Source organism: Sus scrofa, chromosome 2 (genome assembly GCF_054392235.1).
Source record: "Sus scrofa isolate SSC_HxYL_T2T_F1_AM1 chromosome 2, Sscrofa_HxYL_maternal_Yorkshire_Landrace_v2.0, whole genome shotgun sequence".
In the NCBI taxonomy this organism is placed as follows: domain Eukaryota; kingdom Metazoa; phylum Chordata; class Mammalia; order Artiodactyla; family Suidae; genus Sus; species Sus scrofa.
In genome coordinates, this window is record NC_139384.1 from 7,244,520 (window position 1) to 7,269,370 (window position 24,851).

The 24,851-nt window shown below is 53.5% G+C and overlaps 3 protein-coding genes and 1 long non-coding RNA gene across 6 annotated transcripts in view; 3 read left to right on the top strand and 1 right to left on the bottom strand.

Annotated features, from left to right (window-relative positions):
- The window catches only part of MAJIN (membrane anchored junction protein), a 34,857-nt gene extending 27,234 nt beyond the window's left edge, over positions 1–7,623 (top strand). For 2 of the 3 annotated variants that reach the window (XM_085010779.1, XM_085010780.1), the window contains exons 8-10: positions 1,243–1,306; positions 5,684–5,756; positions 7,276–7,623. In XM_085010779.1, the coding sequence (XP_084866905.1) occupies positions 1,243–1,306; positions 5,684–5,756; positions 7,276–7,502 (364 nt within the window). In that variant the 3' untranslated portion in view covers positions 7,503–7,623. Of the gene's footprint in view, positions 1–1,242; positions 1,307–5,683; positions 5,757–6,549; positions 6,668–7,275 lie in introns of all 3 variants that reach the window. The other variant, XM_005660723.4, reaches the window with a different exon arrangement.
- Positions 7,624–9,861: 2,238 nt separating this feature from the next.
- Positions 9,862–11,220, top strand: GPHA2 (glycoprotein hormone subunit alpha 2). Its single transcript, XM_003122551.5, has 4 exons — positions 9,862–9,920; positions 10,307–10,409; positions 10,569–10,753; positions 10,861–11,220. The coding sequence occupies exons 2-4, from the start codon at positions 10,307–10,309 to the stop codon at positions 10,960–10,962; spliced, it is 390 nt and encodes a 129-aa protein (XP_003122599.3). The 5' UTR covers positions 9,862–9,920; the 3' UTR covers positions 10,963–11,220.
- On the bottom strand, positions 11,217–19,479 carry PPP2R5B (protein phosphatase 2 regulatory subunit B'beta). The gene is made up of 14 exons (XM_005660724.4): positions 19,133–19,479; positions 18,237–18,709; positions 17,256–17,452; positions 16,600–16,701; positions 16,347–16,439; positions 16,091–16,221; positions 14,890–14,949; positions 14,682–14,790; positions 14,116–14,169; positions 13,992–14,042; positions 13,750–13,869; positions 12,768–12,895; positions 12,400–12,501; positions 11,217–11,988 (listed from the first exon to the last, which is right to left on the bottom strand). The coding sequence occupies exons 2-14, from the start codon at positions 18,433–18,435 to the stop codon at positions 11,841–11,843; spliced, it is 1,494 nt and encodes a 497-aa protein (XP_005660781.1). The 5' UTR covers positions 18,436–18,709; positions 19,133–19,479; the 3' UTR covers positions 11,217–11,840.
- A 69-nt stretch (positions 19,480–19,548) lies between these two features.
- On the top strand, positions 19,549–24,475 carry LOC146405054 (uncharacterized). Its single transcript, XR_014836864.1, has 3 exons — positions 19,549–19,747; positions 20,684–20,982; positions 24,409–24,475. It is a non-coding gene; the product is annotated as an uncharacterized LOC146405054 (long non-coding RNA).
- The last annotated feature ends 376 nt before the right edge of the window (positions 24,476–24,851 follow it).

A 24,851-nucleotide genomic window follows, 5' to 3' on the forward strand; every position in this document is an offset into this window, starting at 1 on the left:
CAGCTCAAGGGAATGCCGGATCCTTAACCCACTGAGCGAGGCCAGGGATGGAACCCAAAACCTCATGGTTCCTAGTCAGATTTGTTTCCACTGCACCACAACAGGAACTCCTGCTCTGTCCATATTTTCTATTTCTTCCTGGTTCAGTCATGAAAGATTGTACCTTTCTAAGAATTTGTCCATTTCTTCTATGAAGTCCCAGAATATCACATAAGAACATTGAGAAACCGGAGTTCCCACCATGCCACAGCAGAAACAAATCTGACTAGTAACCATGAGGTTGTGGGTTCCATCCCTGGCCTTGCTCAGTGGATTAAGGATCCAGCGTTGCTGTGAGCTGCGCTGTAGGTCACAGACGCGGCTTTGATCCCGTGTTGCTGTGGCTATGGTGTAGCCAGCAGCTGTAGCTCCGATTTGACCCCTAGCTTGGGAACCTCCGTATGCCATGGGTGAAGCCCTAAAAAGCAAAAAAAATAAAGAGGTAAATATAAATGTCTCTGAGAGGGTTATGTATCAATTATCAGGTGAGGTGCTTCGGTTATTAGGGAGAGTGTTGAACACAGCCGTGAGCATGTCGAAGTTGCTCTTGTACAGGCTGCTTATTTTCTTCTTTTGACACTCTGTCAGAGGCAGAATAACTCTGTAAGACAATTCAGTTGTTCATATTAGCACCCAGAGAGGGATCCTGGGATAGTCGAAGGTGTGGTTTGTTCCCCAGCCAAAGTGCTTTCAGCCCAGGTTCGCAGAGGGCAGCTGTTCTTTTCCTGATACTCTGTGGGCCCCAAGATGTACAGGAGCAGTGAAGGTAGACCACACCCTTCAAATGCCCACGTCAGTGAAGAGTTAGGAAATTCCTTTCCCAGACAGGTGGGCTGTGAGGATACTTGGAGGTGTGAAGCTTTGCTCAGTTCCATTTGACTGAATTTTCCATGGAAATGAGGACTCATATCCTCCCTTTCTCTGTGTTTTGATGCCCAAGCAAGTATTTCAAAATCTGATACCTGCTGTCAGTCACATTTTCCCTTTCTGAACCCCTAGATCCCAAAATGTCTCAAATTGTGATTCTACTGTGAATTAAAGCAGCACCCAAAGAGAATTTGGCCACACAAATTATTCTGTAGGCCAGGAGTAGCATAAAAATAGCCAACCTGCTGAAATATTCATTTGGGCCACATTTGCTTGAATGTGGTGATGTTGCGGCTGCCAGTAACATTTGCTGGGTTTTTTTCCCTCCCACCTCAGGGCCAAGATGGGGACTTCCAACCAAGGGCTCAGCAAAAAGAAGCCCCTTATGGAAACTAGGAGGGTAAGCATCAAAATGGACTCTTCGAGACTCTTGGCTATTTCCTCTCTGTTACAAGTCAGGATTCCTGTTACCAGCACATCCTGGTCCTAAGTACAAACTGAATTCACTCATTCTCCGGTTTCACCACCTGCAGCACAACTTTCAACCATTCCACCCTTGCCACAACCTGCTCTAAAAGTAGCTGCATAATACACACATCGATGAATCCTTTAGTTAAAAGGTCTTCTCTTGCTTAAAAAGCTGCTGTCTTATACTCTGAAGTTGAAAAAAAGAAAATAGATCTGTTAAATTGAGGTGGAATCCAGCTTAGAATTTTTTAAGAAAACTTTTTGCTTTCATCTGCACGGGGGCCCGAGTCTGGGAGCATCCAGGTTTTACAGACAAGCTAGGTATATATCAGCGCAGGACACTGGTAAGAGAAGACTTCCTTTAGAGCAGACAGGCCGGCCCCAGTAATATTGGATTCATTTTGGCGGTTCTCTTCTCCATTTAGATATTCGTACATCTGCTACTCCTCCATTTCAGGGCTTCTTTTCCACAGTGGTCTCTAAAATAGTGCCCTTTTTCTTGAAGTAGCTGTTGTTTGTGCCTCTTCTTACTTCCCTCCATCTCTAAAGACGCTCTGACTTTAAGTATCCAAATACTCCCAGCTCACCTCCCTCACCTCTCCAGGAACCGTAACATGATCAGTTATCCAGAAAACATTTACATGTGCGTTCATTCCACAGACATTTATTGAATGTCTGCTATGTGCCAAGTACTAGGGATATCACACACACTCTGCCCTAAAAATGCCCAAAGTTATAAAGCTGGGCAGACAGTTCTGACAGCTGTGCTCTATGCAGGACTACAGGAAGCACAGGGTACAAGGGACCCCAAAGGTGAACCTCAGTCAGGCCAAGTGGCTGTGAAAGAGAGTTAGTTCCCAGAGCAGCTCGGAGCAGCTCACAGACCTAAGGCTGAGAGGAGAGAGTACGCAGTGCTTTTGGCGACTGATGCCCGTGCAGTTAGTGCTTAGAGTCAATTCTGAGAAACGTTATGGGAGAGGTCAGCATGGGCTGGATCATGAAAGGCCTTAAATCCACCTTCAGGATCATGGGGAAGTTCCCACTGCGGCTCAGCGGAAACGAATCGGACTCGTATCCATGAGGACGAAGCTTTGATCTCTGGCCTCGCTCAGTGGGTTAAGGAGCTGTGGTGTAGGTCACAGATGCAGCTTGGAGCTGGCATTGCTTTGGCTGTGGCGTAGGCCATTGGCTACAGCTCCAATCCCCCCTAGTCTGGGAACCTCCATATGCCTCGGGTGCAGCACTAAAAATAAAATAAAATAATAGGACTTCCCTAAAACATTTTAAAGTAGAAAAGTGAAGTCGTTTTCATTTCTAAACAATTCTGTCTCCTGTTTGCAAGGTATTGTGTTAGGTTCTGGGGTGCACCCAACCATACAAAACCTTGTTTTTTTCCCAGGAGCTTATTATTTAGCTGGGGGAAGAGTGAACCTTTAAGGACTCAAACCTCTGCCTCTGTGGGCAGGGGCAGGGGCAGAGTACAGAGCCCTGTGGTGCCCATAGCCACCGGGCCCATGGAGTGACTTTAGGCAGTTGCTTGCCTCTTCTGTACCCTCATCCATAGAGAGGGGAGAAGAAGAAACGAGAAAGTACACGAAAAGTACATGAAGCTCTGGAGAACAAAGACACTTTATGCAACAAGATAAGTACTATTAAAGGAACATCTCCCTCACTCTCTACCCTTTGTACCTTCCTATTCTTAGTCTGACACATCATCTCCCTCAAGAACAGTACCCACAGTTTCTTACTCAACATAATTACCTTTTCAACCTGATACTGGGCTTAGAAAAAAATATGAGAGAAAAAAAAGGAACATGTTTATTGATTTTGACTCAAAGCCCAAACAGCCTTCATTGTAGACCCTGTTCCCAGAGACTGGACTTCTCCTAAATTAAAGCAAGCACAGTGACTCTTGGTGTATGTCACTTGAGGTGGAAGAATTGAATTTGCTCCTATGGTCCAAAGCTTAATACTTTCTCTCCCCTTTGCAGGAAGTTAGGGTGTAGAGACACCGTGTGTATTGCACACATTAGAACTCTTTGGGAGCCTGTGCAGGGAAAGCTCAGAATACCACACATACCTGAATAAGGTCTCTGTTTCATAAGAGGTATTTTGGGGAGGGTGGGAAGAAAAGGCAGACTTGTTCCAGTCCGTTTGTTACTTCAGCTCCCAGACCTAGAGATTTAGACTCTAAAAGGATAATAAATGGGGGAGAGCAAGCGAATGGTCCAGAAGTGACATGGCCTGCCCTGCACGTGGCTTCTCTACTACCTCTGCTAGAACCATTTCTAAGCACATCTCACCCTGAACACACAAAGGACAACCTTGCATCAGGTTTTCAGGGTATCATGTGTTGTTGGATGTCCTCGATGGTCCCCTTAGTCTTATTTCAGGCTGTAATGATTTTCCTCTCTTTACAATATTTGCATGAGCAGACTTCTGTCAAGATTTCAGGGAGTTCCTGTCATGGCGCAGCAGAAACGAATCCAACTAGGAACCATGAGGTTACGGGTTCAATCCCTGGCCTCGCTCAGTGGGTTAAGAATCCAGTGTTCCTGTGACCTGTGGTGTAGGTTGCAGACGAGGCTCAGATCCTGCATTGCTGAGGCTCTCCCGTAGGCAGGCCGTTGTAGCTCTGATTAGACCCCTAGCCTGGGAACCTCCATATGCCACGGGTGCAGCCCTAAAAAAAAGACCAAAAAAAATAAAATTTTCAGGAGAGCCCCAAGGCTAAACTATCTAGACGGAAATCTGCCCTGGTTCAGAAGCAGGCTATACCTCTGCCCCAGGGCTTTTGCCGTCCTGGTCCCCACCTAACCTTGGTAGATGCTTTCTTTAGGGTCAGTGCAGCAGGATTTAAACCTCATGTCGTAGTTTCATTAAGTTTGTAAGAATCATTCCCTCAAGTTAAAAGAACTGGCCTCTAAATTCCATCCCCCCCCATGTAGAAGAGGTAAGGATGGCCTCCTCTGCCCAGAGTCCCCGTTCACTTTTAGGGGCACTTAACCCAGGTGGCTGCCATGTGGGATTTGAGGGCTTTGTGGAAAAGCTTATCAGAAATATTAGCTTAGGAGTTCCTGTTATGGCTCAGTGGGTTAAGAACCTGACTACTATCCATGAGGATCCAGGTTCAATCCCTTGCCTCGCTCAGTGGGTTAAGGATCCGGCCTTGCTGTGAGCTGTGGCATAGGTGGCAGATGCAGCTCAGATCCGGCGTTGCTGTGGCTGTGGCTTGGCCAGCAGCTTCAGCTCTGATTCGACCCCTAGCATGGGAACTTCCGTATGCTGCAGGTGTGGCCCTAAAAAAAAAATCAGCTTGTGCTTAGGATGGGGGATATGTGCTAACTTTCCTGGGAGTTTGCTGTGCCTCTGCCCCTAGATACACCCTCACAGTCTGTAGCCCTCTTGCTGTAGAATTCTTCACCTGCAAAATGACTCAAGGAACTCCCCCAGCACTACGGGGTAGTCAGGCCCTTAGGTTCTGTCCAGAGGAAGGGAGTGGCCAATTGGCAGACAGTCGCAAAGGAAATACATAAACCATGTTTCTGACTATCAGGGTATGTCCTGGAATAGTATAGAGGTTGTAGGATATCCCTTCAAAGTGCCTAAAAAGGTCTATAAGCTGTAGCACAGGGAGAAATAATAAGATTTGCGTCTTAGGGTGCCAGCTGCTTATGCCGTAGTCATGTTTCTGCTGCCCTGGCTCTAGCCATGCTGCTCCTATTTACATGTTTATTGGCAATGTGCCCTTGTACATCATGTCCCCATCTGGAACGCTCTCCTCTCTTGGTCCCTTGATGCCGTCCACCAAGGCCCCATCTAAATAACACTTCCCCTGTGAGGTCGTCCTTGAATAACCACTGCCCCCTGTATCCACGTCCTCCTCAGCAATCACAGCACCTGCATAGACGGATGGAATCGTCTTATCACACTGTCTTGTAATACTTAGTTTATATGTCAGTTTTACCACATAGATTATTCTTTTCTCGAAGGTAAAGGAAAGGTTCTCCTGATTTCTGAAACCTCAATATTCTGTCCTTGGCAATAGTTGGCACTCACAAACATGGAATGGTATGTTAAACTCAGCTTGGTTTGTTCTTAGCTCTTAAATATTATGATTTTAGAGGGACAGTGTTTGGGAAGATGAGGTGAGAACAGGACAGTCCTATGGAAGGAAAAACGGCATCTGTCTGGGCAGTCAGAATCCAGGCCCAGAGCTAGAGGTGAAATCACCTCCCCAGCAAATAGCATTCAGACCACCAAGCTGTAAAAGTGTCAAATCTAAGACTTTTCTTGGTCTTTTTATCAGAACAAGGCAAGAAAAACCCAGCAGGAATGGCAGGAAACTCCAGCATTTGCTATCACTGATGTCCAGGACCAGGGTAGGTTCTGGGAAATTCCTGTTTCTTCTCCTCAGTAATCGTCCTGTCCCCTTTAGTTCTCTGACATGCAGAGCAGCACAGAGCTCTGAGTCTGGGCGCGCTCGGCGTTGGCCATCCTCCAGGCTGGGGGCCCGCTCTTGAGTAGCAGAAGCCCCGTGGTTCCCAAAAGGAGTGAAGGGGGCAGTGCATGTCCATGTGCTTCTGATAGTGAAGCTGACGCTCCCACGAGTTTAGAACATTTCTGTCGTAAAACTGGTGAGTGTTACAGAGACCTTGGGAGGGATGTGTTTCACTTTTCTATCCTGGAGAACAATCTCTGGGAAGCTGTCTCTCCTCCTCTTCCCTTGGGAGCGTGAGTGTTAATATAAGGTGCAGACGGACGCTCAGCAGGGGCTGGGAATGCACGTGGAGGTGTTGTCCTTTCATCCTGCTGCTCTTTCACTCAGCATGAGGATTCAGTGTGGACTGCAGTTATCATAGATGCAGGCCTGTAAGCAGGTGAGTTCTTCAACAAGTTGTCATTCCATGCGACAACACACCAGCCGTGGTAGGTGTCTAGGATTTGAGCAGTGTAAAAATCTGAGGGACCTGACTCTGAAAATACTCCAAGGTCAGAATAGCATCTACTGCACTGAGATGAAACTGGGAAGGTCGAAGCAAACAATTCACCGGGCTTTAAACAACCCTGCTTTGAGGCTGCCCTTGGCTCACGCTCAATATCCTGCCTTCTCCTGCTCACACGAAAGTCACCCACAGACTCACACCTTTTCCTGCCTGAGTGTTTTCCTTGCAGATTCTAAGTGGGGAGACAGCCCAGCAGGGAAGACTGTCCCACCATTGCAGCAAAACAATCCCCCTCCACCTGAAGGACCCGGAGATCCGCAAACCAGTGGCTTCTTTGGGTTTCTAAGGTAGAACAGATTTCTTTCCTGCATCAAACTGAGATCCAGGCAACCTAGCTCCAGAGCCTGCCGCCTTGAGTCTCTCAGGGAAATTAGATGAGAAAACAGTTTACCTGCATAACCTCTATTTTGCCCAGGGCAGATAATGGAAATGAGATTGAGCATGAGGGCCCTAACTGTGAATTCAACGAAGACCGTGTCTTGGTCGTTTTTATACGACCTACCCCATCCCGATGTGCTCAGCGTTCGGCCTGATTCCATACATGCTGCTGAGACAGAGACCATTATTGTGTTTGGGTTATTCACATGATTTGCTTACCAAATTGTTTCCATTCTCCCTCTGAATCTAGGCTCTATCTTCAGAGTCTCTTTTGCAGAGTGTGGTTAGCAAATCCCTTTATCTCTGGAGGGCTCAGCCATCCCATTGCAATTCTTCTTCATTTCCGCCTCCTGAGTACAATCTAACTTTGGTACCTTTTCAACTGCTGTTTCAGACTTGAGTTTTATTCAGTGGTCTCTCAGAGCAAAAATGCCCTAGCTATTGGAGCCCTGACGGGGCCTGGGAGAAGGGACGTGGGCCTCTCGAGTCTCAACCTGCTCTGCTCTCCTTCCTGCAGCTCTCTCTTCCCGTTTCGGTATTTCTTCAGAAAGAGCACCCAGTGAGACTTCTGAGTGCAGCGGCGGGAAGGGCTCTGTCTCTTGCAGTGACTCCCCCAGTCCACCCTCTGCTTATGACATTCCAGTCACGGGATCCGAGAGCCCCAACTCCCTGAGTCCTCCCGTGGGTTCGTCTAGTCATTTGCCTCTTCACAATGGAATGTTTTTTCCCAGTTTAAAACACTAAGAAAAGAATGTAACTTTCTGAAATGCTCTAGTCTGAGAATTTTACTGCTCCATGGGCCAGTTAGGTCTTTCATCTCCAGCACTTAGATTCCTAATGACAATAAATTATTTATGAAGAGTTATTGACTAAATTTAGTGAGATAGAAAGAGGGAAAGAGAGCAAACTCTTTCCTCAAGATATAGGGAAACGTCCATGCCTGAAACCTCCCCCGGGTCTCCCTGGTTACTGTCCACAGAACGCTTTGGGTGGGTGGGGTCTGAACGTGACCTCAAATCTTTTTTTTTTTTTTTTGTCTCTTTAGGGCCACACACACAGCATATGGAGGTTCCTAGGCTAGAGGTCCAATCAGAGCCATAGCCGCCATCCTACGCCACAGCCGCAGCAACACCAGATCTGAGCCGCATCTGTGACCTACACCACAGCTCAAGGCAACTCCAGATCCTTAACCCACTGAGCGGGGCTAGCGATCGAACCTGCGTCCTCATGGATACGAGTCAGGTTCATTATCACTGAGCCACAATGGGAACTCCCTGACCTCAAATCTTAAACCCCCCTGGGGGGGGTTAGAGAACAAAGTCTTACAAGACTCAGTGTCCTAAGCCCTGCTGACGCTCAAGAAATCACGTCTCCTCCATTCACCCACTTTGACCCCAAAGCGCTGTCTCTTGGTAGGTAAATGCTTCTCACTTACCCACCCCTTTGGCTTTTGGCAATAATGGAGATTAGTTTATTGGATTAACTGGAAGTCAGGGTAGGTTAGGGCCCTGGAGAAGACCAGGACATCCAATCTGTCTTCATGTAACCCAAGGGCTTATGTGGAACAGACAGACTAGATTTGTGTTGTGTGGCCACCACAGAGGGGCACAATAATATATGGGAATTGAGGGCACTCATTTGAGCTCAGAACAAAGGAAACACTTTTGAGATGTCCAGTATCTAATGGGCCACCTTGTAAGGTAATGAGCCTTTGTCACCGTGCCTAGTCTTTAAACAGAGCCGATTATCTGTCAGATGCTGAAAGTTTCCCCAGTAAGTGGGAAAGCTGGGGCTAGATTGCTGAGGTCCCTCAGAGACCCCTTGTTCTGATGCCCTTCCCTTGGGTGGGGAGGGAAGAGCTGGGCTTGCTGAAGGGCCCGGGACCTGAGGGGAAGAGGGCTGAGGGGGAAGCATGGTATGTGAGGACCAGAGGGCTAGGGACAGGTTGTGTCTGCAGCCTTTGCCCAGCTTTCCCAAACACAGCCTCCTTCCGAAGCTGTTGAAAGGCACAGCTCCAGAATCTAGAGAGCTGAATGCCATTCGGACTGACGAACTTACAGTGAAGCCTTGGCCAAGTCAGTTTCCTTTCTGGTTCTTATTTTCTCCTCTGGAAAATGAAGGGGTAGGATTTGATGAGCTCTCAAGTGTCTTCCCGCCCTGGCAGCCTGTGTGGTTGGCTCCAGCACCCTGAGAAGGTCAGTGAGGCAGTGGCCTTAGGGCGTGTGGGCCAGAACCACCACCAGCGTCCTTGGATCTCCTCCCTGCCCCAGCCCCCGTGGCTCCTGCTGATCAGGGGTCTTCTTCTAATTTGCCCTGTTCTTGCCCCAAGTGTAATTTAGCACCATGCATGAACAGTAAGAGATTGGCTTTTCAAATCTGCCCCGGCATGAACTAGCTGTGTGACCTTTAGTCACTTTCCTTCTCTGAGCCTTAGTTGCCTCACCAGTAAAACCAGAGCCAGGGCTGGACTCAATGATCAGGTTTTCTGGGGTCGACAGCTTCACGCTCTTCCAGGAGTCAAGTCCCTGTTATTCCAGGGATTAGCAGGAGCCCCACTCTGTAGCTGACCCCCAGGATGAGAAATCACCCACTCGACAGTGAAAATGAAGCTCTGAAACGGACTTGGGAACCCCCATTTTTCCCTGGCTCTGCCACCAAGCGTCTCAGGAGACCCCCACTATCACTTCTCCTGTCCATGCTCTCCTTTGCAGTGGGTGAGAGGCAATGGTGAGTTCAATAGTTTAAGGTTGGGCTGGCAAAGCCCTAAACAGAAATGTCCTGCCTAAAGTCACACAGCAGAGAACCCAGGTGGCCACAACACAGCCCAGTCCGGAGCCGTCTCGCCCCACCTGCACACACGCTGCCCTCTCCCGGCTCCTGGGCTTTCTCTACACCTCACTTCCCCAGCCCGGGGCGCAGGCTGCTTTCGGACAGGAGGGCAGCAGAATCCGTCCGCCCTCTGAGGACCACACCTCAGAGAAGAGCAGGATTTCCCAGGTGGTTTTGCTGTGAGGCTTCGGCAGAGGCAGGCCTGAAAGCCGATCTCCGAGAGGGCGTGGCTGCAGAATGCTGGCAAATAAAAACTGGGAGAGCCTCGCGGCTGGAGACCACAGGAGGCAAGAGGAGCCACTCCAGCCACTCAGTTCCTGGGCCTTGGAAGCGGTGAGCTCACTGAGGCAGGAAGAGCCCCGGTAGGGCCTGGGGACTGCAGATAAGGGTCCTGCAGACCGGCGTGGGGCAGATGGAGGGAGGCAGAGGTTTGTGCTCCAGATGGTGGAGGAAATTCCAGGGGAGCATCACCGCAGTGGGCTGACACACAAGTCACGTTGAGACAGCTGCTCACCCTCACACGCATCCGGAGAGACTCACTGGCAGACACGCACATGCACAAGCACACGCACCCAAAGGCAGATACCAGGAAAAGACAGCCCTCTCTGCATGCCTTGCCCCGTCGGAGACCAGCCTAGCCCTGGCTCCGCCAACTTAAAGCCCTCGCCCTCCCCCCTGCTCACTCCTCTAGAGACATCTGTCTACCCACTGTGTTTCAGATGCCCATGGCCTCCCCCCAAACCCTGCTCCTCTGCCTGCTGGTCCTGGCAATCCCTGAAGGCCAGGGTCAGCAGGCAGCCATCCCAGGCTGCCACTTGCACCGTAAGTAACCCTGGGAGCAGACAGCTGGGTGGGAGCAAAGCTCTGATGGACTGGACCGAGGGGCGGGCGGCACCCTGGAGGACCCGGTGAGGCTCAGGCAACAGGAGCTGAGTGAGCCTTCGCAAAGGCACCATCTCCCGCCCGCCTTTCTCCTTCCAGCCTTCAACGTGACCGTGCGAAGTGACCGCCAAGGCACCTGCCAGGGCTCCCATGTGGCACAGGCCTGTGTGGGCCACTGTGAGTCCAGTGCCTTCCCGTCCCGGTACTCCGTGCTGGTGGCCAGCGGCTATCGACACAACATCACCTCCGTCTCTCAGTGCTGCACCATCAGCAGCCTGAGGAAGGTGAGGGGGCCGAGCCCAGCCGGGGCCCACTTGGGAGGGGAGAGAGGAGATGGGGATGGGAGATGGCCCGCGGGAGGGGGCTGGAACAGACGCCGCCTCTCCCACAGGTGAAGGTGCAGCTGCACTGTGGGGGGGACCGGAGGGAGGAGCTGGAGATCTTCACGGCCAGGGCCTGCCAGTGCGACATGTGTCGCCTCTCACGCTACTAGCCCAGCCTCCCCCAGCCCTTCCCTTGGTCTGAGGGTTTAACGCTGGAGCACATCCTACAAGTCTCTTATATCCCGAGGACGTAATATATATCCTCACTAAGGACGACAGCTCCAGCCCTGTTAGAAAATCCTGTGACTGTCCCCTCCTGGGAAGAGGGGGCTGTCTGTCTCTTCTCCACCTCTGCCTGTCTTTCTAACCAGTCCTTCATTTCACTTCCTTCCCTGTCCCTACCCCTAAATAAAACAAGCAGATCTCGAGTTTCTCTCTTTATTAAATCTACCCCCAGCCAGGGAAAGGGGAGACCGTGGTTACTGTGACCCCCCCCTTGCCCCAGGACACGGGGAATCTTCTGCCTGTGCCCTCACCCCTCCCCCTGCCCAATAAATAAAAAGGGAACAAGGATGTACAGGGCAAGGGAAGGGAGGGAAGGAGGGTGCCCAGGCCCAGGAGAATGTCTGTGTTGCAGGTGAGCTGGGGGAGAATAAATAGACCATGGATCCCATGGTGGGGTGAGGAAGGACCTCGCGCTGGCACAAGGCGGGGCAGGCAAGGGGCTGAGTCCCCTTGCCTTAGGCTGGGAGCAGGGGGTGGGAACCTGCCTGCAGTTCTGGAGCCCAGCTTTGTGGGGCAGAGGCAGATCCCCAATGGCAGCTTCCTGGTCAAGCTTGCCCTGGTCAAATCTTGCCAGGAGGGCCTGAGAGTTCTGTGGCCAGGACCACCATCTCTCCTCTCTCCCCCCAGCGGAAACTGCCCACACGGGGCCAGGCGAGCCCACTCGGGCAAGGCCAGGAGCAGCTTTGCATCTCTCTGGGCCCCTGCGCAGAAGGGAGGAGGGAGGGCTGATCGCGCTGGGGCTAGCTCCTCCCTCCCGGGGTCTCTAGCTCTGACCTCCACTGGTGGCCACCGGGGGTGTAGGCCGCTGGAGCGGGGCCTCTTTGGCCCCCTGGGTCCCCTGTAACCGGCGTAGCCGTAGCTCCTCCAGGCCTTGCCACAGCTCCTGACGTTCCCGAGCCTTCTGCTGCTCCCTGTGGAGAGAGGGTGAGTCAGTTCCCCCACGAGGGCCCCACCTACAGTCCAGCCTCCCTCACCACCACCCCACCTGCGAAGGAACGGCTGGGACCCTTCCACTCAGGGGAGGCAGCACTAAGGGCGGTCTGGTCCCACCCGGGGGTGTGGAGCCGCAGGACCCGCCGGGCCCTGAGGGCCCAGCTGAAGGGCAGGAAGCTCCACTCCTGGAAGGAGTGCCGGCAGGCCTAGTGGAGGCTGCAGCGCCGAGTCGCCTCGGATGGCCCCATGCTTGGCAGGAACCCAGGGAGCGACTTTAAACATCGGGTCAGAGGGGACGTGGGTGTCCGCTCAGGTTCCCTCCGACCATCAGGAACGGCTTCCTTTCTGCTCTTCTCCCCCCGCCCCAGGCCCAGCCCCCCAGCACTCACTGCTGCTTTTCCAGCTTGTAGGAGGCTGTGAGCTCATCAAACAGCTTCCCATTCATCTCCATGAAGGTCTTGAGCACGTTGTAGATCAGAGATACGATGGTTCTTGGCAGGGTCCACGGAGGGGGTGAGAAATGGGAGCAAGTTTAGCCAGGCCCCACCGCCCTCTCCGGCGTTCTGCTGATCCCTGTGTCCCAAACACGGCATGCAGCCCTGAACAGCACAAGCACTGCCCTCTTCCTGCCCCTTCTGCCACCCTTCTGCCACCTTCGATGCCCTCCCTGATCCTCCCCAGCTCGGAAGGATCCCAGGTCCGGACCGGCCAGCCCTACCCCAGCTTCTGCGGGTTGGGTCAAGTCCTGGGCACTCACTGATTCCAGTGCTCCTTGGAGACTTGGTAGAGGGTCCCAAACACAGCAGGCAGCACAGTATGGCAGTTGTCCTCAATGAGGCTCAGGATATACTCATTGTTCCAGAAATACAGAGCCCGCTCTGCAACCTGGGGCAGCGAGATGGTAGAGCAAGCACCTGGCAGTGGCCTCCCTGATACACGTGCCAGGCCTGGTATCCATTTCCAACCCCCAAACCCAGGGCGCCCTGCCCTCCACACACCCCCACTTCAGGGCTCACGTGACCCACTGGGGGAAGCTATATGCGGTCTGGGGAAAAGGGCATGGGATTTGGAGTCCAAGGCTCAGGAGTGCATCCTGAATCCACCACAGGGGCCACATGAACTTGGGCAAGGCATTTTTTTTTTTAACCCCTCGGCCTGTTTTCAAAGCTGTAAAGTGGGGCTAGCAATAGCTACCTTCATCCAACTATTTTAAGAATCACATGAGGCATTTAGGAAACAGAGGTGCCAGTCACCGGGAGGAAAAACCGACAACCACCAGGTTATAGCTCATGACAACGAGAGACGAGGAGAACGCCGGTCACAGCCAGCCTGGGTGGTGTGGGGAAACCTCGCTGAGCTCTGAAGGGGAGCTCATGAATCCGAGTCCCCTAAGAACGGGGGAAAGTGATGACAATCACCCGCCCCATTCATGACACCCATTTCAGCTACCCAAATGCATCCATGCCACCGTCTCTGCAGCTCCCCGCACCGCCCTGTGAAGAGACCACAGTCGGCCCATTCCGCAGACGAGGAAGCTTAATCAGACTCAGTGCGGCGAAGTGATTTGCTCAAGCCTCCTCAGGCAGTGGGAGGCACAGCTGAGGCCTGACCCCAGGCCCCTTGACCCCAAATCCAGCAGGTCCTCAATACCAGACCCAGGAAGATCCAGAGGAGAAATGGAGCACAGAGGAAGCCATGCTAGTGCCAACCATGCCCTGGCCCCCACTCCTCCCCCATACCTGGAAATGGGGGCTGGACACACAGCGAGCCACCTGCTTGAAGAGGGGCTCCTGAATCTTCACAAACTGGGAGGGCTCGATGACATCCAGAATCTCTTCCATCTCCCCCAGAAACATCACCTGGGCCGGGGGCAGAGACACAGGGGCAGCAGTTCCCGTCTCTGCCGACACACATCTGACTGCCCCCCGGAAGCTGAGCCCCCCCCACCTCCCTCTGCTGACAGCCAGGCCCTGCTTCATACCTCCTTCTGGGTACAGGTTTTGGGCCAGTACTTGAGCAGTCCCCGGATGACCTGTGGGAGGCGAGGCAGGAAGGAGTCAGACCTGCGGGGGCGGGGGCCTGCCCGTGCCCCCAGAGGTACTCACATGCTCTGTCAAGGTGGCATCCTTCTCCAGGAACTGCACCACACAGTATGCCAGCTGCAGGGGGCATAGGCAGAGAGAAAGGGGACTGGGGTCAGGAGAGGACCAGGACAGGGCGCCAGACGTTTGCTCATTCACTGTGAGCAATGGTCAGTAAATGCTCTCACTCACCGAGCATTTACTGACCCAGGGTGTGGCAGGCACCATGTTTAGTGCGCAGGGACACAGCAATGATCTCAGGGGAAACACTCAGAAAACTAGTCCTCGTGGTTTTAGAAAAGGTTCCCTAATCGAAATCTGTATCGTGATCTGCACGAATTGTGAAGAACTGAGGGAGGGGGCTGGCAGGTCTTCAGAGAGCTGATGTCTGAGGTGGGCCTTAGAGGGTCACGGGGGTTCGCTAAGGTAGATGGAACAGAATCAGTCAAGAAAGTGGGGAGGGAGGATCCCATGAGTTCCTGCTTTAATGTGGCTGCAGTCAGAGTGTCAGGCTGACCCTACAGGCCAGGGTGGCTGCCCTGACTCTGTCAGGAGCTCCCTGCTACGGCAGGGCCAGGCCTGCATCTTACCTGGGCGTGAAAGACAGACAGCGACTTGACCGAGTGCAGGGGAATCAGGACCCGAACCAGGAACTGCTTGTGCTCGGTCTTCAGGGGCAGCGCAAAGCCATTGATGATGCTGAGAAGGGGGCAGAAGAGATGAGGAGGATTGAGAGGACCAGGCCTCAGGGTCCCCTCCCAAGTCCTGATGCCCCAGCTGAGGCCCAGGGAGAGTCACCTTCCTAAGATCTCCAGCAGCTCAGCCACGCCATTGAAGTGTTCAAGTTCATAGATGAACCTTCGAGAGGAAGAGAAAGATACAGAGAGGCTCAAGGCTACTGGAGCAGGCCCAGCCCCCCTCAGCCATCCCGCCTGCCCACCCCGACCCTACGCATCAATCCGGCTCTCTCTCAACCCGGAGGCTGTGCTCTCTTCCCAATACCCCACACCAGGCCCCACTTCAAGATCCACACCCACCTCTGTATCAGCTTTCTCAGCCCCGCCACCTGTGCCACTCTGGGTCCCAGCTCAAAGCTCTTTTCTACGAAGCATTCCACCTCATCTCCTCCTGCTCCAGACCCCACCCATCATGACCCGGTGCCCATCCAGGCACCCACCCTGACCTGCTCTTCATGACAACCACCCAAAAGAATGACAAACACTTAGAGCATCTATTCTGTGCTATGTATTCCTCACAATTACCCCAGGAGGTGGTGCTTATTCAACCCATTAACAGATGAAGGAATCAAGGCTCAGTTCAATGAAGCATGCTTCAAAGTTAATAAGCAGGAGCTCTAATAGACTCTCAGCTCCTGGAGAACAGGGATCATGCCTCACCTACTCGGGAGCTACCAACGATACGCGCTAATGTTTCAGAGTCCCAGCCTTGGTCCAGGAGTATACTGAGTGCTTTGCAGGCACTGCGTCATCTCATCTCGACGGCTATCCCTGCGTTCGTATAGCTACCATTCCCATTCTAGAGCTGAAGGAACTAGGAGAAAACTTAAATAACTTGCCCAAGTTCACCCAAATTTTTGACCCAAACTCAAACAGAGGTCATCTAGCTCAAGAGCCAGTCTCAGCTACCAGGCCATACGGGTCCCTGATGCCCAGTGAGCACTGGTGCTCAATACACATTTGCAGGAAGAATCTCTCTCTTTGGGCCCTTGTGGTTTGGTGCAGCAAGGATCAAAAAATTTAGATCCTGGGTTCCCTGAACAGACCTAGTCCCTGCAAACTACTTCATCTCTTGGCCTCCGTTTCCTCATCTGGAAATAAATACCCTTTCTCTCCTGATCTCACAGGATTTGTATGAGCAATATTATGCAATATGTTGCCAAGGAAAACTCAATAAACCAGAGTTCCACAAGGCCCCCCCCAAACCCACAGCTCTCTCCCTCCCTCCCCAGGTGTCAGCCGGGCAGGCAGAGGGCACCCACCGGAGGAAGATGTGGCTGCACTGTTTGCGGATGTAGGCCCGGAGCCCCAGGAACTTGCCGTAGACCCGATGCAAGATGGTCTTGAGGTACTCGCGCTCCCGGGGGTCCTCGCTATCAAACAGCTCCAGGAGCTGTGGGACCCGGGGTCCGGGGGTTAGGAAAAGGCCAGGCCAGAGGGCTTCTGTCCTCTCCCCACACTCCTAAGACAACCTGTCCCTGCCCCGTGACACCACCCGGCCAGGGCTTCCCACTTCACCATCAGGACAAACTTTTGATCCACGTATCTCTTGGCCACGGAGGGCTGGAAGTCTGGGCTCTCCAAGAAACGCAGGAAAAACTCATAGACCAGCTGGGGGAGGGGACAGACGAAAAGGTGAGCTCGGGATCAGCCTCCCCCATTCACCCTGCCCTCTGGCCCTCATGCAACAGTCCAGGACCTCAGCAGACCCTCTACCCTCTCCTCAGATCTCTTCTGAAACTCAGATCCCCGTCTTCCCGCAGCATCATACCTGAAGATGTGGCCATGAAGGCTCAAGGTTGGGCTCATCCTCTTCAGGGTCAAATTCAGGGTTCTCACTGGGTGGCAGGGTCCGGAAGATATTCACTGAGATCTGAGGGGCAGAGTCGGGCTTCTTTAAGGAAGAGCCCTTGAAGGCAGATGCCAAGACATTCCTCACTCAAAGCTGCATGGGCCTTGGCACGTGTCACAGCAAGAGACTCACAGCTTGGTGATCTCTGCCAGAACACCTAGTTCATGGAAGGACTGGGCCAGGGGCTGGGGACCCAGGGAGGACGAGACACATCCCTGCCCCTCTGTGGGGTGCTGTCCACCAGGGAGGACTAGATGGAAAGCGCTAAGGTCTACGGACACTCTAAGCAGTGGAAGGGAGCTTCCTAGCTTGGGCACTGAGGGGCTTCATGGAAGAGGCAGGAACTGAGCCCGGCCATGCAGTAAGACGTGGAGGACGTGCTGGAGGAGAGTAGAAGTCAAAGTGCAGGGCGGGACAAGCCCAGGAGGCACAGAGTGACCTACGCTGGCTGGTGCTAGGCAGCTGTGGGGCTGGGATGGGCAGGGAGGCAGGAAGATGTGGGCCTTGAGGTTTTCTATTCCCTGGGGCCAGCAGCGGGGTTCCCGTGCCTGCCAAGGCCTCCGCAGAGGACTCACCATGCGGATGATGTCTGGGTAGACGGGCTCAATGAGGACTCCCCGGGTGCTCCCCACACACTCCACCAGCTCATTGAGCGCCGCCCTCTTCACCTCCTTCCCCTTCAGGTCAGCCACACAGTCCAAGAAATCAAACATCACCCCACACTGGGCCAGCTTCCGGCTCAGCAGCTCATGCAGCTCAGAGGCTGGCACATCTGGGGAGGAAGGAGGAGGCTGAGCCCGGGCTCCAGCTGCCACAGCTCTGGGCAGGGGTGCGCCCTCCTCATCCCTAGGGCAGCCTCCTCTGCCCCCAGACCCCATGTTTTGTGCCATGCCCACTCCCTGTGGAGAGCAAACAATTTCTGTCCCATCCTCTGTTCTTGGGAAGTAAAGGAGCTTCATTTACCATCAGAGAACCTGATGGCCTGAATTTGAAGCAAGGTAACAGACCCTGGATGTCCAGGCTTTCCACAGGTGCCCCAAACAGCCACTGCCTTCCTCTTATAGGTGGCACTCTGTTCTAAGAGCGAGAAGTGGGGACAAGGGCCAGGATGGAGGATCTCTGGGGCCCCCTTTGCCTCAGCCAGTTGGGTCCTGTAGCCAAGAGGTGGGGGGACCACACGGTGATTGCAGGGAGCCAGGCTAAGCACCTGCTCCAGGACCCTGGCAGCAGCTGGGCTGCTAGTGGCCTCCTGGAACCCAGGCTGTAGGCCCCACCCTTGGCCCTGGTCTGCCCCCCAGGGTGGCGCCACCTCCAGATGCCCCACCTCCAAGGATGACAGGCCAGTCAGGCCATGCGTCAGCAGAGAGGGCTAGAGGGCTGGGGGGTGGGGGTCAGCTCAGATGCTAGAGTCCCTCACTGGGAAGGTGCCATTCAGATTCCCTCTGATCACAGCTGCCAGCTGCTTCTACTACCCCATTCCCCCACCCCGAGGGCTCGCATGCACCACCCCCCACCCCCAGGTCGCAGGTACTCTCGCAGCCAGCAGCCGGGCTCACCTTTGAGCAGGGGCAGTGGAGTGAGTTCTTGCTGGTTGCTCTGATAGCGGAACTGAGAAGAGCTATGGGACCGCCGGGGCCGGGCCCTGCGGAGGGAACGGCGGGAGAAGCCGTCCACCTTGTCGGGTGGGGGCACAGGGGACAGCCCTGGGGAAGAGGGGCTGGTGGGGGTGCTCGCAGGGGGCAGCTTCGTCTCCATGGCGGCCAGGCAGCAGGTCAAGCATTCAGCGCGCCTGAGGTTCCCTCTGGGCCCAGAGGATGCTGAGTGAGGCTGGGCTGACTAACTTGGGTCCATCCTGTGTGGTGGGTGGGGGGGGCCACAACCACAGTCCTGGGCCCCCCCCTCAAGGGCCTTCGGCAACTGCCCAGTTCTGGGGGACAAGCGCGGTAGAGAGGAGGATGGCTCAGGTTTCAGGATCTTCCTGGGGGTCCCTGGGGGTCCGAGGAGTCCACTTAGGGTTCCCACCCTGGCTCTTTTGAAGAAGTCAGGGCAGAGCGGTTGGCAAGAAAGAGACAGAGAGAGCCCATCAGTTCTTTCAGGACAGCGTGTGGGGCTGCTGCTCAGTGTCCAGGTCCTCTTCCCTGCAAACCTTGCTCAGACCCTAAGCAGAGGTACAGCCCACTCCCCGAGGGGACCCGTCCCTCCCTTCTCCCAGACCAAAAGGCCCCTGGCTCCAAAACAACCCCACTCGAAATAGGGCCTCTCCCCTAAGCCAGACCCTACCTAGAATGGGACCCGGTTCCTGCTCCACTAATCCGGGTCACCAGGGACTTCCCCAAGAATGGGAGCCGGGTGCCCATGCCACCTCCTTCCTAGAACCCGGCACCCTCCCCCCACCTCGGCTTCTTCTTCACCCCCAAATCTCATCTGGACCCCGGGTGGCGGGGACACTCACTTCTCAGAAGCCCAGACTTTTGTCGCCGACCCCCCCTTCCCCCCCCTGAACTGCGGGTGGGGCGGGGAGCGGCTGTTCAGGGCCCCTTCGCAGCGGTTCGGTTCGGGGCGCTGGAGCTGGGCGGCGGCGCTCCTGGGTTCTCTCTCCGGTTCCGGGGGGGCCGGAGCATGCCCCTAACTCAGCCCCGGGTCGGGGCGCGGGCGCCTGGGGGCTCGCTGGCCGAGGCAGCGCGCAGACCTCTCCTTAAGTCGTGGGACCCGACCCGCGCGGCACCGCGGGAGCCCTGGCTCTGTGCGCACCGGCACCCGCCGCCCAGCTGCTCACGATGACATCAAGTCACCTCCCCCAGTCGGCCCGCACATCCCCGCGGGTTTGGGGGGCGGGGGGGGGGGGCGCTGCGTCAGGAAGTTCCCGCCGGGGGCAGCTGGGAGATGTAGTCTCGACACCGCTTAAAGCGGGCGGGCTACCTGACCAAAGGGGTAATCCCTGCGGGCGCCCGGGCACCAGACTGAAGCAGAGCGGGATGGGTCCAACTGGGGCTGGGCTCCTGGGTTCTGGAAGGGAGACCGCAGGAGGAGAGAGGAAGACTCAGGAGTCTGCACCAAGAAGCTGCAGGTGATGCCAGGACTTTGGCAGGAAAGCGGCCCAATCTTATGTCAGGCTCAAAGATTGGGCCTGCCCCAGGCATTCCACCCCCCAGGGAGCTCCATCTTCCCCTCAGAAGGGCTGGACACTTCAAATGGTAGCAAACGGCACCGGACTGGTTAATAGTCTGCAGTGAGCCAGCGCCTGCTGGGAGGGGTGTGGTGCCCCCAAGCCTGCTGGGAAATGCAGTCCTTCCTCAGGCCTGCAGTCCCCCTCCCATCCCTTGCCGTCTAAGGTGACATCATACTCTGGGTTTAAAGGGCCAGCCTAGGAGCAGCAACCCATCAGAGCAGGAGGTGCTCCTCGGTGCTGTCACCCGACCCCAGGCAAGCTGGCCTCTCTGGATGGAACTCTCAGCCTTTAGGGCCCTAAGATGTGCTACGGGGGTCTCATGTCCAAAACCGGCCTGCAGGGTATCCAAGGCATGAGTGGAATCCCATGTTTGGCATTCCTGCCAAAAGTTCCCAGCTGGCAGTCCTGGGCCCCCTTCCTAGCACCCTGGCCCCCAACATCCATCATTCCCCTGGACTCAGTTGCCTACACTTCGCTGTGAAATCCCCACACGGAAGCTTGGCCTGGATGAACAACTGGTCCGTGGGAGCATCAGGAGTGGGCAATGGAGTCGGGGAGGGGGCTGTGGCCCTCTTCAGGGTCTTCCTCACCCTGCCTTAGGCCTTGTTGACCACTCAGTGCCCCTGTAGAACCACCCAGCCACCTTCTGGGCTGCAGAGGGAGGCTGGGTGCCCCAGAGATGCCCACCTGCTAGAGCCATAAACCAAAGGCCACACTTTAGCCAGGCTGAGATCCAGGACTGAACCCTTTGCTCCACAGGCCTTGTCCCTCTGGCCTTTGGTGTCCTCGTCTGTCAAATGAAAATTCACCATCTCCTTCTTGCCCACTTCCCAGGCTCAGGAGATGAAGACTCTCCCATGGCCCTGCAGAAAAAAGCGGGGCATGGAGGTCGGGGAAGCAGGCCCACCAAGCCTTCTACAACCGGTCGAAGACCCTGAGGCCCAGAGAGGAAAAGTGCGTTGCCCAAGGTTATTAGCCTATCGTCAGAAGCTGGCACCACAGCCCAGGCCCCCACCTCCCAGCCTAAGTCAGGAGGACACCAGCTCCAGCTCCCCACCCCAGGTCCCCTGGCCCCCAACATCCATCATTCCCCTGGACTCAGTTGCCTGGACTCTTGAGGGTCTCCAGGCCAGGTAGGCCGTGGAGGGTGGGTGTTTTGTACAAAGGGCAAGCTCAGTTTGAGGACTGGGGCATGGAAGGTTGGAAGCCAGAGGTTAAGACTTCTTGGATCTCAAAATAGTTACAATGTTACATGAGGGGTGGAGAGTTGGGTTTTGTTTGTTTGTTTGTTTGTTTGTTTTTTAGGGTTGCACCTGCAGCATATGGAAGTTCCCAGGCTAGGGTTCAAATTGGAGCTGCACCTGCTGGCCTACACCACAGACACAGCAAACATATCCAAATCGTGTCTTCAGCCTACAATGCGGCTCACGGCAACGCCGGATCCTTAACCCACAGAGTGAGGCTAGGGATCAAACCTGCATCTTCATGGTTACCAGTCGGGTTCATTACCACTGAGCCACAAATGGGAATTCTGAAAATTATTTTTGCAATCATCTTTATTGAGATATCACTCACATTCCATAAAATTTACACATTTTGGTGTTATTGTTTAATGAGTATAAAATTTCCATTTTGCAAGATGAAAAAATTGATGAGATTAGTTGCACAACAGTGTGAATATATATATATATATATATTTATTTATTTATTTATTTATTTTTTGGGCTGCATCTGTGGCATAGGGAAGTTTCCAGGCTAGGAGCTGAATCAGAGCTACAGCTGCCAACCTGAATCACAGCTACAGCAGCTAAGATCTGAGCTGCATTTGCAACCTACACCACAGCTCACAGCAGTACCAGATCCTTAACCCACTGAGCAGGGCCAGGGATCGAACCCACATCCTCATGGATACTAGTCGGGTTCGTTTCCACTGAGCCACAAAGGGAACTCAACGGTGTGAATATGCTTAACCCTACTGAATTGTACTTTTACAAATGGCTGCGACAGGAGCTCCCAGTGTGGCTCAGCAGTAACAAGACTGACTAGTATCCACGAGGAAGTAGGTTTGATCCCTGGCCCCACTCAGTGGGTTAAGGTTCCAGCGTTGCTGTGAGCTGTGGTGTAGGTGGCAGATACAGCTCTGATCTGGCACTGTTGTGGCTGTGGTGTAGGCCAGTGTTGCAGCTCCAATTTGACCCCCAGCCTGGGAACTTCCGTATGCTGAGGGTGTGGCCCTGAAAAGAAAGAAAGGGGGGAAGAAAGAAAGAGAGAAAGAAAGCAGAAATGGCTAAGATGATAAAATTTATCATGTGCATTTTACCATGATTCAGACAAAATGCAAAATCCAGGCCCTCCGCCGTCTCCAAGTGAAAAGCCGCAGCCCCCCCACACCTTCCATAATCACTTTTACGTCTATCCTGATCTCAGTGAGGAAATTCCCAGAGGGGCTTCTCCTGGGTGGGCCATTCCTGGGGAAGGGAGAGAGCACGTGGTTTGCCTGATAAGTTTCTGTCTAATCGGATGTGGGGATACCCTCCGAGAAGCCCTACAAAGCCTGGCCTTCCCCCCTTTTCATTCTTTGAGAAGGAACCCCGGCCCTACACTTCCCCAGACCCTTGAGTTCGCTGAGATCCATGGTCCAGCGCCCAGAGCCAGTGTATCTGTTGCATTTCTGTGGCGTTCACCGCATGTTGTCTGGGGGAGGTGGCAGGAAGGACCTTTCTATCCCTCTGAGTCCTGTCTACTTTGCTGCTCTGACACAGACACTGCACTGTGTCCCGGCCACAGAGGGAATCGGGCTTAAGAGTCAACCCACAGGCACCCACTTCTGAGAGACAGATGTGGCCCCTAGTAAAGTTTTAATGAAAGATAGGACATGCGTGCCGCCTCAGAGGCAGGAAGCAAACCTAGGAAGCAGGCATCTCAGATTGGAGGTCTGGACATTGGAAATGGCCCCGTGTCCCCACCCCTTGTGTGTAGTGCTCTCAATTCCCACTGCTGGGGAGTGGTAGCTCCCTCCTAGACTGAATATAAGGACACTTTTTCCTAGACTCCAGAATCTGCCCTTCTAATCCCACTGCCTTTGGGAGAAGTGATGCTTGTTCATTCACTTGCTCCACAGGCACCGAGGCACACAGCCTCAATATCCTTTCCTGTAAAACGGGGATGTTAATAGTGCCTCCTGGGAGTTCCCTTCGCCGCACAGTGGTTACCAAACCCGACTAAGATCCATGAGGTTTCGGGTTCCATCCCTGGCCTTGCTCAGTGGGTTAAGGATCCAATGTTGCCGTGAGCTGTGGTGTAGGTCGCAGACACGGCTCAGATCTGGCGTTGCTATGGCTGTGGTGTAGGCCAGCAGGTGCAGCTCGGATTCAACCCCTAGCCTGGGAACCTCCATATGCCGCAGGTGCGGCCCTAAAAAGAAAAAGAAAAAAAATAGTGCCTCCCTATGAGCCTGTGTGGTAAAAAGCAGATGAGGTCATGCACATGGAGTGACACGTCCAGGGTCCAGGACAGTCCATGGGCTCCATTCATGATGTCTCTTATTTCTCCTAATTAATAAATACTCAGTGAACCCAACTCTGCCCCTGGCCTGTCACAGGGGTCAGGCAGATCTCTTGATTCATTTCACAATCATTTTCTGAGCAGCCATCCTATTAGCCAGGCTCCTAGGACAGGGGGGGGTCTTAGCGTTTCCTGCAGTTCTCTGAGGCTGTTCCTCAGTCTCTCCCAGGTAAGGAGCTGTCCCGCCTATGAGCCCAACCCCAGGTTAAGAGTGATAAAACAGGCTCACAATAGGAGCAGCTTAAATAGGACTTGCTTGAAGCCACACAGAGCTGGCACTGGAATCTTGATCCCTGCCCCTCAGGCCAGAGGGGCTGCCCTCGCTTCAGGCTGAATTTTGGCTTTAGACTGCAGTCCATCTCCCTGGTAAAGCTAAAATGGAATTATAATTCCATCTTCAGTCATCATGATGTTAGGGTCTTGTGGAGCAGGGCTGGGCAAACTTTTTCTGTAAAGGACCAGAAAATAAATTATTAGGCTTTGTAGGCCTCTGTCTCAAGTACTCAACCCTGCTATGGTAAGAAAGGAGCCCTAGAGAATACTTATTCAAACAAGCACGGCTGTGTAACACTAAAACTTTATTTGTGGACACACTAGTGAAGTTCATATGATTTTCACATCATGAAATCTTACCCATTTGGGTTTTTTCCAACTCTTGGAATATGTAAAAACCATTCTTAGCTCAAGGGTGATACCAAACAATGAATCTCTGCTCAAGGGGGTTGGAATCCATCCTTTGTGTTTTGGGTTTTTGTTTTGTTTTGGGTTTGTTTGTGTTTTTTGTTTTTTGTTTTTGGCTGCTCCAGCAGAATGTGAAAGTTCCCCAGGCCAGGGATTGAACCAGCACCCCAGCAGTGACCCAAGCAATTACAGTGACAACACTGGATCCTTAACCTGATGCGGCACAAGAGAACTCCACTATTGAGTTTGAGGATTTGGGATGTAAAAAATTGTTGTTATTATTATTGTTGTTGTTGTTGCTGTTGTCGTTACAGGGAGGGGCCAGAGGCCTGGCCAACTACAGGGAGAAGGGATGATCAGTTAATCTGTCCCGCATTTCAGGTGAGGAGTGGAAGGCAAGACGTCCTTCATGATGCTTTCTGTTTAAATCAGTTTTTCTTTTCCGTAAAATAGTGACAATGATCTCTATCTTAGAAGATCGTTGTGAAGGTTGAATGAGATAAAGGAAGGTAAGGCGTTTTATAAAATGCAAGTGTTTATTCACTTAATCTTTCTAAAGATGCGAGCTGGGGCTCTCGCACTGACTATTCTTCTGGAAAGCGCACAGCGAAGTTGGATGGGACACTGTCCCTTTAAATCCTTCCCAACTACCTCAAGTACTAGTTGGACGAGTCGGCACATGCGCATTCCTTTGCGGGGCTGGTACCTCAAGCCACAACAGCCTTCCCAGAGCCCTTAGGAGAGAGGTTAAAGGTCC

Excerpts from the sequence above, each read along its gene's own strand:
- GPHA2 (XM_003122551.5), top strand. The coding sequence starts at position 10,307 with ATGCCCATGGCCTCCCCCCAAACCCTGCTCCTCTGCCTGCTGGTCCTG. Across the intron at positions 10,410-10,568 it reads CCCAGGCTGCCACTTGCACC|CCTTCAACGTGACCGTGCGA; the intron begins GTAAGTAACCCT and ends TTCTCCTTCCAG. Across the intron at positions 10,754-10,860 it reads CCATCAGCAGCCTGAGGAAG|GTGAAGGTGCAGCTGCACTG; the intron begins GTGAGGGGGCCG and ends CCTCTCCCACAG.
- PPP2R5B (XM_005660724.4), bottom strand. The coding sequence starts at position 18,435 with ATGGAGACGAAGCTGCCCCCTGCGAGCACCCCCACCAGCCCCTCTTCC. Across the intron at positions 14,791-14,889 it reads CTGCTGGAGATCTTAGGAAG|CATCATCAATGGCTTTGCGC; the intron begins GTGACTCTCCCT and ends CCCCCTTCTCAG. Across the intron at positions 12,896-13,749 it reads TGTCCAGCCCCCATTTCCAG|GTTGCAGAGCGGGCTCTGTA; the intron begins GTATGGGGGAGG and ends TCGCTGCCCCAG.